This window comes from Tympanuchus pallidicinctus, unplaced genomic scaffold (genome assembly GCF_026119805.1).
Source record: "Tympanuchus pallidicinctus isolate F22 unplaced genomic scaffold, pur_lepc_1.0 scaffold19, whole genome shotgun sequence".
In the NCBI taxonomy this organism is placed as follows: Eukaryota; Metazoa; Chordata; class Aves; order Galliformes; family Phasianidae; genus Tympanuchus; species Tympanuchus pallidicinctus.
This window is the reverse complement of record NW_026294710.1, coordinates 11,337,483-11,350,939: the sequence shown is the minus strand read 5'-3', so window position 1 is coordinate 11,350,939 and position 13,457 is coordinate 11,337,483. Positions and strand designations below refer to the sequence as shown.

At 42.0% G+C, this 13,457-nt stretch overlaps 1 protein-coding gene across 3 annotated transcripts; it reads right to left on the bottom strand.

Moving 5' to 3' along the window:
* Positions 1–188: 188 nt before the first annotated feature.
* NUDT5 (nudix hydrolase 5) lies at positions 189–13,436 on the bottom strand. 3 transcript variants are annotated; one of them, XR_008206300.1, is made up of 10 exons: positions 13,358–13,436; positions 7,239–7,347; positions 4,939–5,006; positions 3,768–3,820; positions 2,972–3,079; positions 2,357–2,452; positions 1,919–2,020; positions 1,484–1,540; positions 774–827; positions 189–523 (listed from the first exon to the last, which is right to left on the bottom strand). XR_008206300.1 is itself a non-coding variant. In XM_052681251.1 (10 exons), exons 2-10 carry the CDS (start codon positions 7,299–7,301, stop codon positions 518–520), a joined length of 594 nt encoding a protein of 197 aa, XP_052537211.1. In that variant the 5' UTR covers positions 7,302–7,347; positions 13,358–13,436; the 3' UTR covers positions 189–517. The 3 variants fall into 3 exon arrangements, 1 of the variants encoding a protein (XP_052537211.1); XM_052681251.1 differs by having other exon boundaries at positions 1,497–1,540; XR_008206301.1 differs by lacking the exon at positions 1,484–1,540 and having other exon boundaries at positions 1,910–2,020.
* Positions 13,437–13,457: the final 21 nt, after the last annotated feature.

The window sequence follows — 13,457 nt, the reverse complement described above, 5'->3', positions numbered from 1 at the left end:
TTAAACAATGCTTGGATCCGGTGAATTCATTTTCTCTTACCACTTAACTTGGCACAAATGCATAATGTGGTCTTCCGGTTTCTCTCTCATTTTGAACAGGTGTTGCTACCACACCAAATACAGTTGCTTAAGCATCTTTCTTATACTGAAATATCAGCGGAGTGATCAATAATCAGAAATGAGTCATCTTGAAAATTAAGCAGCATTTTTATTTTGATTATTCTGTCAAGGCTAGATAGACTAAACAGTTAGAAGAAATGCTTTCCGTCAGTTCATTCCAGGTAGAAATATCAGAATCATTCCTACAAGTATTTTTTTTACTCTACAAGTAAGGAACCTTTATTTCAAGAAGAGTTACACTTCTAAGCCATCTGGACTGGAGGATTCTCAGCTATATTTATTACTGTGAAGTTTTAGAACTTCATGAAAGGAACTTGGAGCGGTTTCTCTGTTGCACGCTTCAGGGCCAGTGCATAAGTATAAACCCTGGCATCCACTGCAATATGCTCTTCTGCTACTAGCTCTGAGGGGCAAGGGAAGAGAAAAAGAAAGTATGAGATGCAGTTACAACTTTCCACAAACTCCTACGTCCATTACTAAAATGGTGAATGGGATTATTCATGCGAACACCTCAGGCTCCCAGTAATTCTGTCGTAGGGTCAAGTCTCCTGCAGCTTTTTGTTTAAGATATAGACTTGTGAAGAGCTATGAGAAGAGATGCTAATGGTTACTTGAAGCTCAAATTAGTGCATTTAATGTCAGAAAGCTCTTACCATCGATTCTCTGCAGTAAGTCGTTCTTTGGAAGTGAAATAACTTCCACAAATTCTAGGAGAGAAGAAAACGTTAAACACCTCTAAAGCAGTGAACAGTAGAGGATGTCTGTCTTAGTGTCCTACTTCTTACAACCTACAGGAGGAAAAAAAACTAGCTTAACGCTCATCACTGTCTAAAAGCTGTGGACCTCTATGTATCATTAAAAAGCTCAGTGCCAGAGGGAAGGCAGTGACTGGGATCATTAACAGATTTGGCAGAAATAAACAGGGAAAAAAACTGGCAGCTGTGGAAGGTGAGAACCTTTCTAAAAGGAGACTTTCTCCTGAGAATGGAAAGTCTGTCAAACTGGAATCCTGTCTGGCTGAACTGGCACGGGAAGGGATTTTAGATGCATTTGAAGACCACAGCAGCAAAGTTTCTAAAGAAAAAGGGTTTGCTGTGGGTGAATATGTTTGCTTACACCTGCCTAGCCTGTATGAATTAGTTGTCTTTCAAGGCTTGAGTTACAGCTGTTGAGGATTCAGTTTGTATTTCTTGAGATAATGGTGCCTCTGTTGTAATATTTGAATACAACTGAAGTGATAATAGTCACAGGAATTTTCACAACTAGGCCATAGACAGTTTTGTGCATGCTTGATTTGGGTCAAGAGATTAACCAAGCCCAAAAAACCCACAGTTTTAACTGACATTTTCTAAGTAAAACATACAAACACACTTGACCTTCCTGTTACCAGGAGCACAGCTGTGTGACATACCTCCATCATCTGTAAAAAAAAAAACAAACAACACAAGGGTTTTGAAATACATTTACAGCTCAGAAGCATTCTGTTACCTGACTGAATGACACCATAGTTACTTCCAGGGTCAAGCCACAAGTAAGGAAAATCTTTTGGCACTCGCTAAAGTTTAGCATCTAAATTTCTTGCTGTAGATAAGCTGATACTTTAGATTTAACATCTAGGCATCCCCTGTGAATTTAGCAAATAAACATGGGTCTGCTTCTCTGTGCTGCAGGGTATGATTTGAAGACTTTACGGAGTCTAAATCATCAAGGATGGAAGAGAAGGATATGGTGGTAGGTAGTTCCATTAAACACCTTCTGTTCTCGTCTAAGAGTTTCCATCTAAATGTACAGAACTCACCAAGCTTTTGCTTAGGTCTTGTATTCAAGGCATCATCTCCATTGATGGTAACGCTCACGATGTGCGTTGTGCTGTTTGACACACCTGGATCCAAGCAGAGTGCTGCAAACAAGCAGACATTTGTTTTCCAAAAGCAGAGGCCAGGCATCTCACCATTTTACAAAATAACTTCCATCCGAATCACAAGTGTTATGTAAAGGATCGTTGTTAACAGCAACAATTTTCCCTATAAAGGTCAACCTTTAGTCCTGTTTGCAGGAGCTCAGCAACTGATTCATCAAGTACCAAAGCCTCATTGGTACAGCCATGGGATACAACTCTCTGTTCATTTCTGTAGAGTTTTTTGAGGTTTTTCTTTTTTCCTTTGGTTGAGTGTTTTGTATCATCCATCAGAGAGAATTAGCTTTGGGATGGAAAGAAAAAAAGAAAAGCACAGACCTGGAGTACATTCAATAACTTCCCCTTTGTAGCCCGTTTCTTCCTCCAGCTCTCGCAATGCAGCACTTTCTGCAGTCTCATTTTCCTCAATGAGGCCTGTGAGAATAATAACAACACAAGAACAATTTAACAGTTAGCACTTACCCACAGTATCCACTATTCTGAGATCAAATCCAGCTTACAAATGAGGTGAAACGTCCCCATTACCCTACTTTTACATAGGAAGAAACTGAGGCTTTAGGAAGGATTCAAATTCCTTGACTCATCATTGCTGCTGCTCATGTCTTCACTGACTGTCCACAGTATCGTGCTACCTTCCCATAAGATGGCATTGGTATTCTCATGAGGGAAAGAAGATGAGTGCTATGGCTCTTACAGATGAGAGGAGGAAGATGCCATATTCTCTTACCAAACTTGTGCACAATGCCTCCAATCTCCTAAAATGAACTGCATTCCCTCTGTGTGCTTCGCTATTAAATAGTGCTGAAGAGCACACTGAGCTACAGATCACCATCCTGAATTCTGGCTAGACCACTTAATAAAGACTGAAACTTCCAGCACATCTAAACACAGTTAACTGTCAGTGTTGTGTGACTGAATGTTTCCATCACTTACCTGCAGGAAATTCCAAGCAGTAGCCATTAATTGGAGGCCTGAACTGTTTCACTAGGACGATGCAGTCGTAGTGGAGAGTTCTCTGTAGCACAGCTATCACTGCCACACCTAGGAGCAGTGACAGAAGATATAAGCATGTACTATTTGAGTACAACAAAGCAAGCATTTAATGCTAGATCCAGGAGTGAACCTAAGGACACTAGCACTAGCATCAGGCTGGCAAACATTTAGATCACTGCTCTGTTATCCTGAATTATGAATTTAAACTCTATACCATGCACAATGAAAGATAAAATGGGTTCCTCACAATATCTCAGCCAACTAGAAGGAAGTGTGCTAAGCAAGACTTATCCTTAGCCCCCCAGTAGCTTGAGAGGCACTGTCTCACCTGCAGACACTGTCTGGAAACCACCGGATGGAACCCCTTCCTACACTCCTTCATGTCTGATTTATGTCCATCTTTTGCCTGAAGAGTGCTGTATGCTGAGCCCCTACAGCAAACCCAATTCATGAGTCTGTGAGCTGATGTGCACCAGGGCATCCATCACATCTTTGCAGTTCTCATCAGGTGAATACAGTGATCTTGGGAAAACACTCCTAGCAGCAAGATTCTGATTGCTGAACTCTTCAGTCAGTATTTCAGGAGAGCACACTTGCTCACTGCTATGGCTTATCCTGCAAGCCCTGCTGAGCTGTCTTTTTATTCACAAACTGGCTCTCAGGATGCACTGTGAGTTTATCAGAACGGTCCCAAGAAAAGATGCTAACAAAGAAACAAACATCACCACAGTCTTACCATCAGCTGAAACACTCTTTTGCCTGCCAACACGCTTCACGGTTTCCCAAGTTCTGTTCAGTATAGAGAAAACAAGTTGATAGATCAAAAATATCCACCTTTTGTAAGTTGTCTTCTATCCTTGCAGTTGTAATCAGAAAGCAAAACATGCCATTGTTCAGTGAGGCCCAGCAGGAAAGCAGCTGGCTGTAGGTAACCCCTGTCCTGTTTGGCCATGGAAGATGTCTGTGATAGAATTTTGTTTTGCATACACAAGTGAGAGAGAAAATGGATACCTGGTGATTGCTTAGGCTCACTAAACATAACGGAAAGACACAAATGACTGTCACAGAACAAATCATATAAAAGTGATCCTGGAAAAGTGCAAGATGGAGCAATTTATGTATTTAACATGCCAGATTTTGTTAGTTTTGAAAAAAGGCCACGTTCATTCTTTTATCTTGCTTTTATACAGTTTATAATGTAACTCTGAACTCACAGCTCACTTACTCGAACAAGAGAAGCACACAGGAAAGAAAGACAAACTTTTCTCTCAAAATAATCAATGGAATGAGTAAACTCCAAAAAGCCATCAGCTATAAAAATCCTTTCACAAAAGCTCCAGTCTTTGCCATTTCTTAAAAGGATACTTTGCTGATAAATAGGGAGGCACTGGAGAAAGCAATCAAGATAGAATGTAATACATTAAGGGGTGGTAAAATAAAGCTTGTCACGTCTAGATAAATATGGCATAACTAAAGCATACAAAAGAACTGGGCAAGCTTGATAACATACAGGAAAACAGTAACTTTTCAGTAGTTTGCAAGGTCCTGTACCATCAGCAGTGAAAATGAAGCCCTTAATGAGATCCCAGAAAAGCCAAAGGACAGATTCTGTGTCTATTTGCACTGATAGAACTTGCTTCTGTACAGCATCTGTATAAGGAACTGGAAATGCAAGGTAAATGAAGGTCTAACGAGCCCTGAAAGATTCAGGAGCCAAATATGATCCCACATGCTAGCATGCCTGCTAGAGAAGGACTTTTTTCTCTGAACAGGATGAACTATAAAGGAACTGCACAATAAATAGATTGCCACGTGTTGGGGAATAGGTTTGCAGGGTTCATATTCTGGCCGGCCCACAGAACTGGGAACATTACAGGCATCTGAAGAGGATCCACAAAGACAATTACCTGGTTTTACCAAAGGCATCAGTGTAAGTTGTTTCCTCAAGCTTCAACCATTTTCTTTCTACGATTACCTAAAAATAAAGTATTCTTTTTAAAATAAATTGTGAGATTTATCTCAAAGATACTTGGGTTTGGAGAGAGAAAAAACACAACTTTATTATAATTCTTTTGGAAATAAAATCTCAGCATCAGAACATATGCAAGAACACTTAACAACTTCCTGTAACTGCTGGGAAAAAGCATTTATGCCAAGTTCTTGAATTGGAATAGAAAATAAGCCTAGTAACTTCCTTTAACTTTTATAACCACATTTCAGTGAGTTCTTATTGTGTAACTAGAAACATTGCTCATAGCAATGCAGGATGTGTTAGCAAGGGGAAGAGAAGTTCTGGAAAACCAAACAGAAAAAAAGCCAACAAAAAACCCCACAACATTAAATTGTAGCAAAGGTTTGAGACCCAAAGGCTGTTCATGTGATAGGCACGTTTCCACCCTCTAGTGCAGGACAAAGAGCAAACGGGACACGTGCAGCCATGCGGATCATGAACCTAAATTGAGAGAGAGAGAGGTTCATCAACCAAAAGAACACTTAGAAGTGAAATGCAGTACGTGATGCAGCTCTTATCTGAAAGACAGACAGATGAAAATCGTTTCCTGTGGGCTGTCCATATCCTTCAGCTGAACAAACAATAAAGCCAAATATTTTGTAATACTGAATTTTATTTTATAATTTGTTTTGTTAAACACTGCAGAAAACAAAAAGAACTACTGGTCACGGCCTCATGTTCCTGAAGCACTCAGCAGAACTGGCAAATCACTGCTCCATCACCAAGTTCCTATTTGCTAAGGAGAAAGGGGAAAATAGCTGAAATCAGATTCTGGAGTCTGACAGGAGAAAGAAAGAACTGGCTGTAAGAAATCAGACACAGCCAAGCTCCATAAAGACAACTGAAGGAAAAAATGTAGATTTTATGTGTACAAAGCAGTGTTGAAGCATTGTGTTTTTAATCAGCTACTCTTTAAGCACAGCTTTTTGTCCTCTGCTGTCATGGAGAAATAATTAAAAAGTACTACAGGACACGCAGCATAAATGTTTACTTGGTAAGTGTTCTGCAGTCCCCTAAAGTCAGGTAAACCCTTCCTGCTCACTGCCTTCAGGGTGAGAAACCTGAAAGCTGACAGGTGTCTCTAGAAGAAAAATGGTTTTATTGTCACCCATACTGTTGGGTGCACAGATAAAACCTTTTAGAAGCTGGCCTACAAGCGTAACTCTTGCTTTGCAAAATTCTTTATCTGGGGCCTAATGGCACTTTCTAGGGTGTTCTGTGAGCTACACTCAGTTTTAAAATAAGCTACAATTGTTGCTTCACCTATTACTTTGATAGGCAAAGAATGTCATCTTTTGCTCACAGACTGTGGCTTCCAAGAAGCAGGTGGAAGATCAGCAGCTGCTTTCATGCAAGAAGATACTCTGACATCAAACCATTTAGATGCTGAAGACATACAGAAACACTTCAAGTACAAGAGTGACTGGCAAATGCACGGTAAACATTCTCCTCAAGAAAGCCCAGAAAATTACTAGAAAAGATAAATCATTTTGAATATGTAAGATCTCGTAACAAACTTCTGAATGACTCTGAAGAATGAAATATTATGAAGGAAAAGAGGTATGATTAAAAAAAAAAAAAGCATAAAATTATTATGTGACCTGAAACAAAGCATGTTGCAAGGTCCAACAAAAACTGGTAATGAAAGGTGAAAATGCTCCTAATAAGAACACAGAAATTCCTCTGAATTCCTTTCTGAGGACCAAATATTTTCTGATTCTGTGAAGGTAAGGTACAAGTACGACATTTTCAGAATATCTTACTATGTCCTTATCAGCATCCTTAGAAAAGCAATCATCTCAATTCAAATCCTTCCAGAAAGCGTGAAAGAAGGAAGAGTTGTAAATTTTAAGGCAACTCTCTGTGGCTCATCTTAGAGGAACAGATAACAAGGCTCATTTTCACAGTCCACCCATTTCTACAGGCTAGCAGAGGTATCAGCATTATTTCTTGACATTGACAACAGCCTTAACAGACAATACAAGAAACAACTGTAAAATCAGAAAAAAACCCCAAAAACAGAAGCTTACAAATACCTGAACGCTCTTCGACCTTCAGAAAGAAGTACTTCCTCTGAACAGATTGTACAAACCTTTAACAACTATCACAGTTCTTATTCTGCACTCACAAATACTTTGATCAGTCCCAATAACTGTTATTTAGCAATACAATGTGTCAAAACCAAACATGTTGTACCTCTTCTTTAAGGACGGATTGCTTAGCAGTTTTTGGAACTTGTGTGGATGTCTCAGCTGCCATTTTCAGGAATGTCAGGCTTTTCCCCTCCTGTGCAAAGTCCAGTCAACTATAAAACAAAGTCAATATTTGCTTTCAGAGTAAAGTTAAAAGGTTCATTTCTGCATTCTAAATTAACAAATGAAATTTGTTAGAGAAAGTTAGCAACATGTGACAGCATGTGCAGTTCACATTTTCAGCTCCACCTGACTGATTCAAAGGAAATTTGGATCAAAGCCCTGACTTACATGGTTGGTAACAGTCCTATCAACTACAGAGTAGCTGTACTGGCTGGAGATACCTGCCTTAACTGTTCAAAGTTCAGACACACACAGCGGGTCCATTTTAGCTGAGTTGGTTCATTCTGCTCAGAGATGTGCTCTGTCAATCATAGAATCGTAACAATGGTTTGAGTTGGAAGAGACCTTAAAGACTGTCCAGTTCCAACCCCTCTGCCATGGGCTGAGTGCTTCCCACCAGCTCAGGATGCCCAGAGCCCCATCCAACCTGCCTTGAGCATCTCCAGGGTTGGGGCATCCACAGCAACCCCCTCCCTCTCCCTGCTGGCCACTCCTGTTGATGCAGCCCAGGATACAGTTCGCCTTGTGGGCTGTAGGAGCACACAGCTGGCTCAGTCCAGCTTTTCATCCACCAGAACCCCAAGTCCTTCTCTGCAGGGCTGCTCTCAATGTGTTCTTCTCCCTGTCTGAACTGCCCCAACTGAAGTACAGCACTCTGCCTGTGGCCTTGAACCTCATCAGGTTCTTGTGGGTCACTTTTCGAATTTGCCCAGGTCCCTCAGGATGGCATCCCTTCCTTCTATTTTGTGAACCACCCCACTCAGCTTGGTGTCATCAGCAACTTCTCTGAGAATACATTCAATCCCACTATCTATATAATTGATAAGGATGTTTAAGAACACCAGTCCCAAAATATACCTGTGCTGGACACCACTCATCACCGACCTCCACCTGGACACAGAGCCATTGACCACGACCCTCTGGCTACAACAATCCAACAAATTCTTTACCCACTGTATTAACCACCAAGCAAACCCATCTCTCTCCATCACTGAGATAAGGATGTTATGTAGGACCTTATCAAAGTCCTAGCACAAGTTCAGATAAATGACATCAGTTGCTCTTACTTTGTCCACTGATGCTATCACTCCATCTTAGAAGGCCAGATCACCTCCTCATCTTGCATGAGCCTTAACATAACTTCCAGGAGGATCTGCTCTGTGATCTTCCTATGCACAGAGTGAGGCTCACTGGCCTGAATTTTCCTTTCTCCCTTTCTCAAAAAAATTGGACTGTTGTTTCCCTTTTTCCAGTCACTGGGGACTTTCCCTGAGTGTCACGACTTTTTGAATAGGATGGAGAGTGGCTCAGCAGCCACATCAGCCAGTTATTTCAGGACATTGAGCTGTATGTCATCCCACATTCAGTCTCATCAGGTGATCCTGAACTTGCTCTTCTCTTGCAGTGGGAGGGATTTTGCTCCCCTGACCTCACCTGTGAGTTCAGAGACATGAAAGACATGAAAAGCCTGACTACCAATGAAAACTGAGGCAAAGAACCATTGAGAACCTCAGCCTTCTTGTCCATTTTTGTCAGCACCCCTTTCTCATTTAGCAGAGGGAGTACACTCTCCCAGACCTTTCTCTTCTGACCAGTGTACCTACAGAATCCCTTCTTGTTACTTACTGTATCCCTACCAGGCTCAGTTCCATCTGTGCCTTGGCTTTCCTGATCTCATCTCTGCATGTCTGGATGGCATCTCTGTACTCTTCTCAGGCCACACATCTCTGCTTCCACTGCCTGTGTATTTCCTCTTTATTCCTCAGTTTAACCAGCAGGTCCCTGTTCAGCCATGCTGGCCTGCTGCCTCTCCTGCTTTAATTTATGTATGGGAGATAGAGAGCTCCTGTGCTCTGGCTTTCTCAGGCCTGATAAATTCCACTTTATATCACAAATGTGGGCCCTTGACAGGTCGCAAACCTCTCTAAAGAGGTTGTCCAAGTGGCAAATGGATGCCTCAGTGCCTCTCAGTGAGGATCCTTTGTTACTAATGACCTTTGCCTTTTTTGGTGGCACTGGTTCTAGTAATAGGTGCTTGGCTGGATCAACTTCATATGGTTGTCCTTTCCTGGGTCTTGACTGTTACCGACACCCTCTGCTTTTTTTCAGTCCCAGAGCCTTCCATCTGTTCTGCTCCAAGCAGAAATGGGTCCAATCTCCCTCATCTTGCTTGTTATTGCAGTCTATCTTCTCATAGATGGAAGCTGGATTCACTTCTTTCCCTTCCATGAACTTAAGACAGGGCTGTCAGTCTGCCCGTGTCACTGCACGGTCAATCTCCCTCAGATTCCTGGATACTATGCTGCTTGGTGATTTCCTCTCACAACCTGGCCACCTGCTCAAAAGAAAGCTAGGCACACTTGCACCCATGTCACAGCAACCCCACAGCCAAAAGTCTGGATGGCTCCTTTGTTCATTGGGAGGTGTTGGGGTGCCTGCATTTGCCAAGAAGGTTGTGGCCTGCAAGTCTGGGTTTCTGTTCATCTGTAAGACATTGATAAGCATGAATCTACACCTTTCTCACATATAAGATTTGTATTTAATTCTTTAAAGTAGTGTGGAGTAGATAGTACGAAATATTTCTCTTCATCAGCAGGATTAAAATGAATGTATATAAATCCATTTCCTCACCAAGTACGCAGGGGAAGCTCTTCTTTAAGACTGTTGGATGCAGTACATCAGTGTGGCCATTAAGCTTTCAAATTGCCTTTAGGTATCATACAGCTTGTAAAGGAACCCTGACTAATTAAATCAAATTCTGTCATTTCAAAAACATTGCATAAACCTTTCTTTAACAAGCAAAGCTTAAAACTATGTAGCTTTCCTGTTCTACTACTACTGTGAAAATCTGTTCTATAACCTCACTTTCTTACAATGTCTGTCTTATATTACTTCACAGTTAGCTGTTTTGTTGTTAAGCCACAACGTATCAAGCCCTCCTCACCTAAGAGATGTGGCTGGACAATAACCATATTATCTTGCTGTGACTCTAACACATAGTATCAAGATTTCCACCGAACACATGCAAAATATGCCCAGCAAACGGGCTCTAAGAGTTCCCTGGTCTACACGAAGCAGCCAGCTAGGCCCTATGTGATGCCCTAAGTATCCAGTTTCAACAGCATAAAAAAAAAATCACATCCCTAAATACAAAAAAATAGATCTCCAGTGTTTGGAAAGAATTACTGCTTTTTTGATTGACAATATGTACCAGTCAAAAAGAGTACAGTGAACCATATCACTATTCCTTCAGCAGACTGAATAAGTCTTCCTCTTTTAGTCTCCTCTCAAAGGAAATCCCGTTCCATTCTTCATCATAGTACTTCTACACTGACTTCCCAGCATCAGTGTATCACTCTCTCAAACATAGATGGCCACAGTTGTATCCAAAATCTCCCACCCTCCCCATGCAGCGTTATTAGTGCTTAGTATAACTGCATGAATACCTACTATATCAATTACAAATACATCCAAGGACCTTATCTCATACCAGAAGCTCTTTTCAACACAGCTTGTTCTTCTCTGCAGTGGACAAATTCAGGACTAACTTGTGACTAAAATTACAAGAAGTTGTTGAAGACAGCTTCGCTTATATGAAATAGCACCAAAATCTAAAATAGGCAAAAATGAGACTCATCTGTACCAAATTACGTGGTGTTGATCTCTTCCACCAGTGGGTGCAATAACTCCACATATGAGTGACATTTTAGAGATCTAACAAAAACATATGTATGTATTTTCAACTCCAACTGAATATAGAATTGAGAGTTGAAATATCTCTTGGTTAAGTCTAAGGCTGTAATTCTGCTATCTCACATAAGCCAAGTGTGCCCTGGAAAAAGTGGCAGCACAGTTCTTTCATAAAAATTTGTTGCAAGTGAAAATTGTATCTAAATCTGCAATGTAAATCCCTGCCTGAGGTTTCAGAACAGCTGTTGTCTCACAGCCCACAAACAGGAAGGTTCTCATAAAACTACCATTGCAGCATTTCAGTTAAAAATGCAGCTGACACAGCAGGCAGGATCCCTATTACTTATGATCTGCGAATTTCAATATTTAACAGTTATCAGTAAAACTTTAAGAATACATTAGAATGTCCACATTTACCAACCTGCTTAGCATGAATCGATAGTATTTGAACTAAAAATCAGAGAAGAAAAACTTGGCTTGCTTCTACCTTCTCTGATGACTTTGATAGTTAGTATTCCTGTATTATTCCAAACTATGCTACTTGTTCCACTCACACCATGTGGGGCTCAAATTCAGACCTGAAAGAGCCATACTGTTATGAAATGTATAACTTCACGCTCATTACTTGTTCCCTTACTGGGCCAGTGCCTTCCAAGCATCATCTTTTTGACATCAGTTTCTAAATTACCCTTCACAAACATTAAGATCTAAAACCTGCTGTGGTTTGTGAATCAGCTCACAGAGTAGCCAAGCTACTTGGGCCTATCCGATTCCCAGCAGATGGATTGATTCACAGAATCACAGAACGGCCAGGGTTGGATATAGAGCAATTGATGACCTGTGTGGTAACTGCTGAATCATGGCCTGAACCTCTGACTGATCACCTGAGGCGAGCAATGAGTCAGCTCTGGGAGCACAGGTGAAGGCAGTTCACCTGTGCTGCTGGAAGGAGTGGAGCCTCCTCCACCTCTCCTAGACCCATGTAAGAGCTGACTACCAGTAGGGAAGGATCTCTTTCTGGACATTCATCCTTTGGACTTTTACAGTAAGTGCCATACAAGGGTAAGCACTCTATCTGTTCTTTCTTTGGTATAATAATCTGCTTAGCCAAATTCTCTTATGTTTGGTAATTATAACACCTGTATATTCATTGATTATACAATGACCACCTTCTGTCTGCAGCCTTCTAACCAATTTTTTTTTATCTGTTGGGTGGTCCACCCATCAAATCCACATCTCTCCAATTTGGAGATAAGGATGCTGTGGGAGACCATGTCAAAGGCCTTGCTCAAGTCCAGGTAAACGATGTCAGTCACCTTTTACTTGTCCATTAATGCCATCACTCCATAGAAAGCCATCAGACTGGTCAAGCATTACCTTCCCCCTAGTGAAGCTGTGCTGGCTGTCTCAGTCACACACTCATTCCTCGTGTGATCAAGCATGTCTTCCAGGAAGATCTGTTCTATAATCTTCCCAGGCAAGAGGTGAAACTCACTGACCTGTAGTTCCCTGGGTCCTCCTTGGTTCCTTTCTTGTAAATGGGAGTGACGTGACTCTTCCTCCAGTCATCTGGGACCTCATTTGACTGCCTCGACACTTCAGATATGATGGAGAGCAGCTCAGCAACTACCTCAGCCAGCTCCCCCAGAACCCTGGGATGCACACCATCCAGCCCCATAGACTCGTACACGTTCAGTCTCACAAGGTGGTCTTGGACCGGCTTCCCCCCCTTTACAGCAGGGGGGATTTACCGCTCCAGTCCTACCTAGAGGTTTTAGGGATGAAGGAAGATTACCTTTCCTAAATCTCTTTTCAACCAGCCCACAGCAGGACTTGGATCAGGTGATCCAGCACCATCCTGCAGCTCCCTTCCAACCCACACCATGATGCGCTGGTTACGAGCAATGAATCCAACAGCACGCGAGGTACAAACCACTAATGTGACCACAGTGCCTTTCACACACTGATTTGTTACCAAGCTGCAGCTGTATTACAGCAAAACCTTTCTAGTAACAGAATCAACTGGTGAGAAGCTGACAGGAGAAAGACAAGCAGCAGGAGAAATGCTTCATTTCTGCTCTTGTATTGAGCCGTGTGGGTGACTGCTAAACACCACTCAGGACTAAATAAAGCAGAGATAATTAACCAGCCCTTACCCTACAGATTAAAAACATAAATGGAGAGAAAAAGGCAGGTTTGTACAAGCAGAATTGGGTTAATGGAATCTTAGGAGAGCTGAGGACAGCCTCAGATTTAAGGAAAGCAATGAGAAGGAGCAAGCTGGCCTTGGCGTGAGGGCACGGGGCTTACAGCCAGCGTCTTCCTCACAACTGCACGGCGAGGCGGCGGCGGCGGCGAGCGGAGCGGAGCGGAGCGGGGCGGGGCGGGGCGGGGCGGGCGTGTGCGCAGC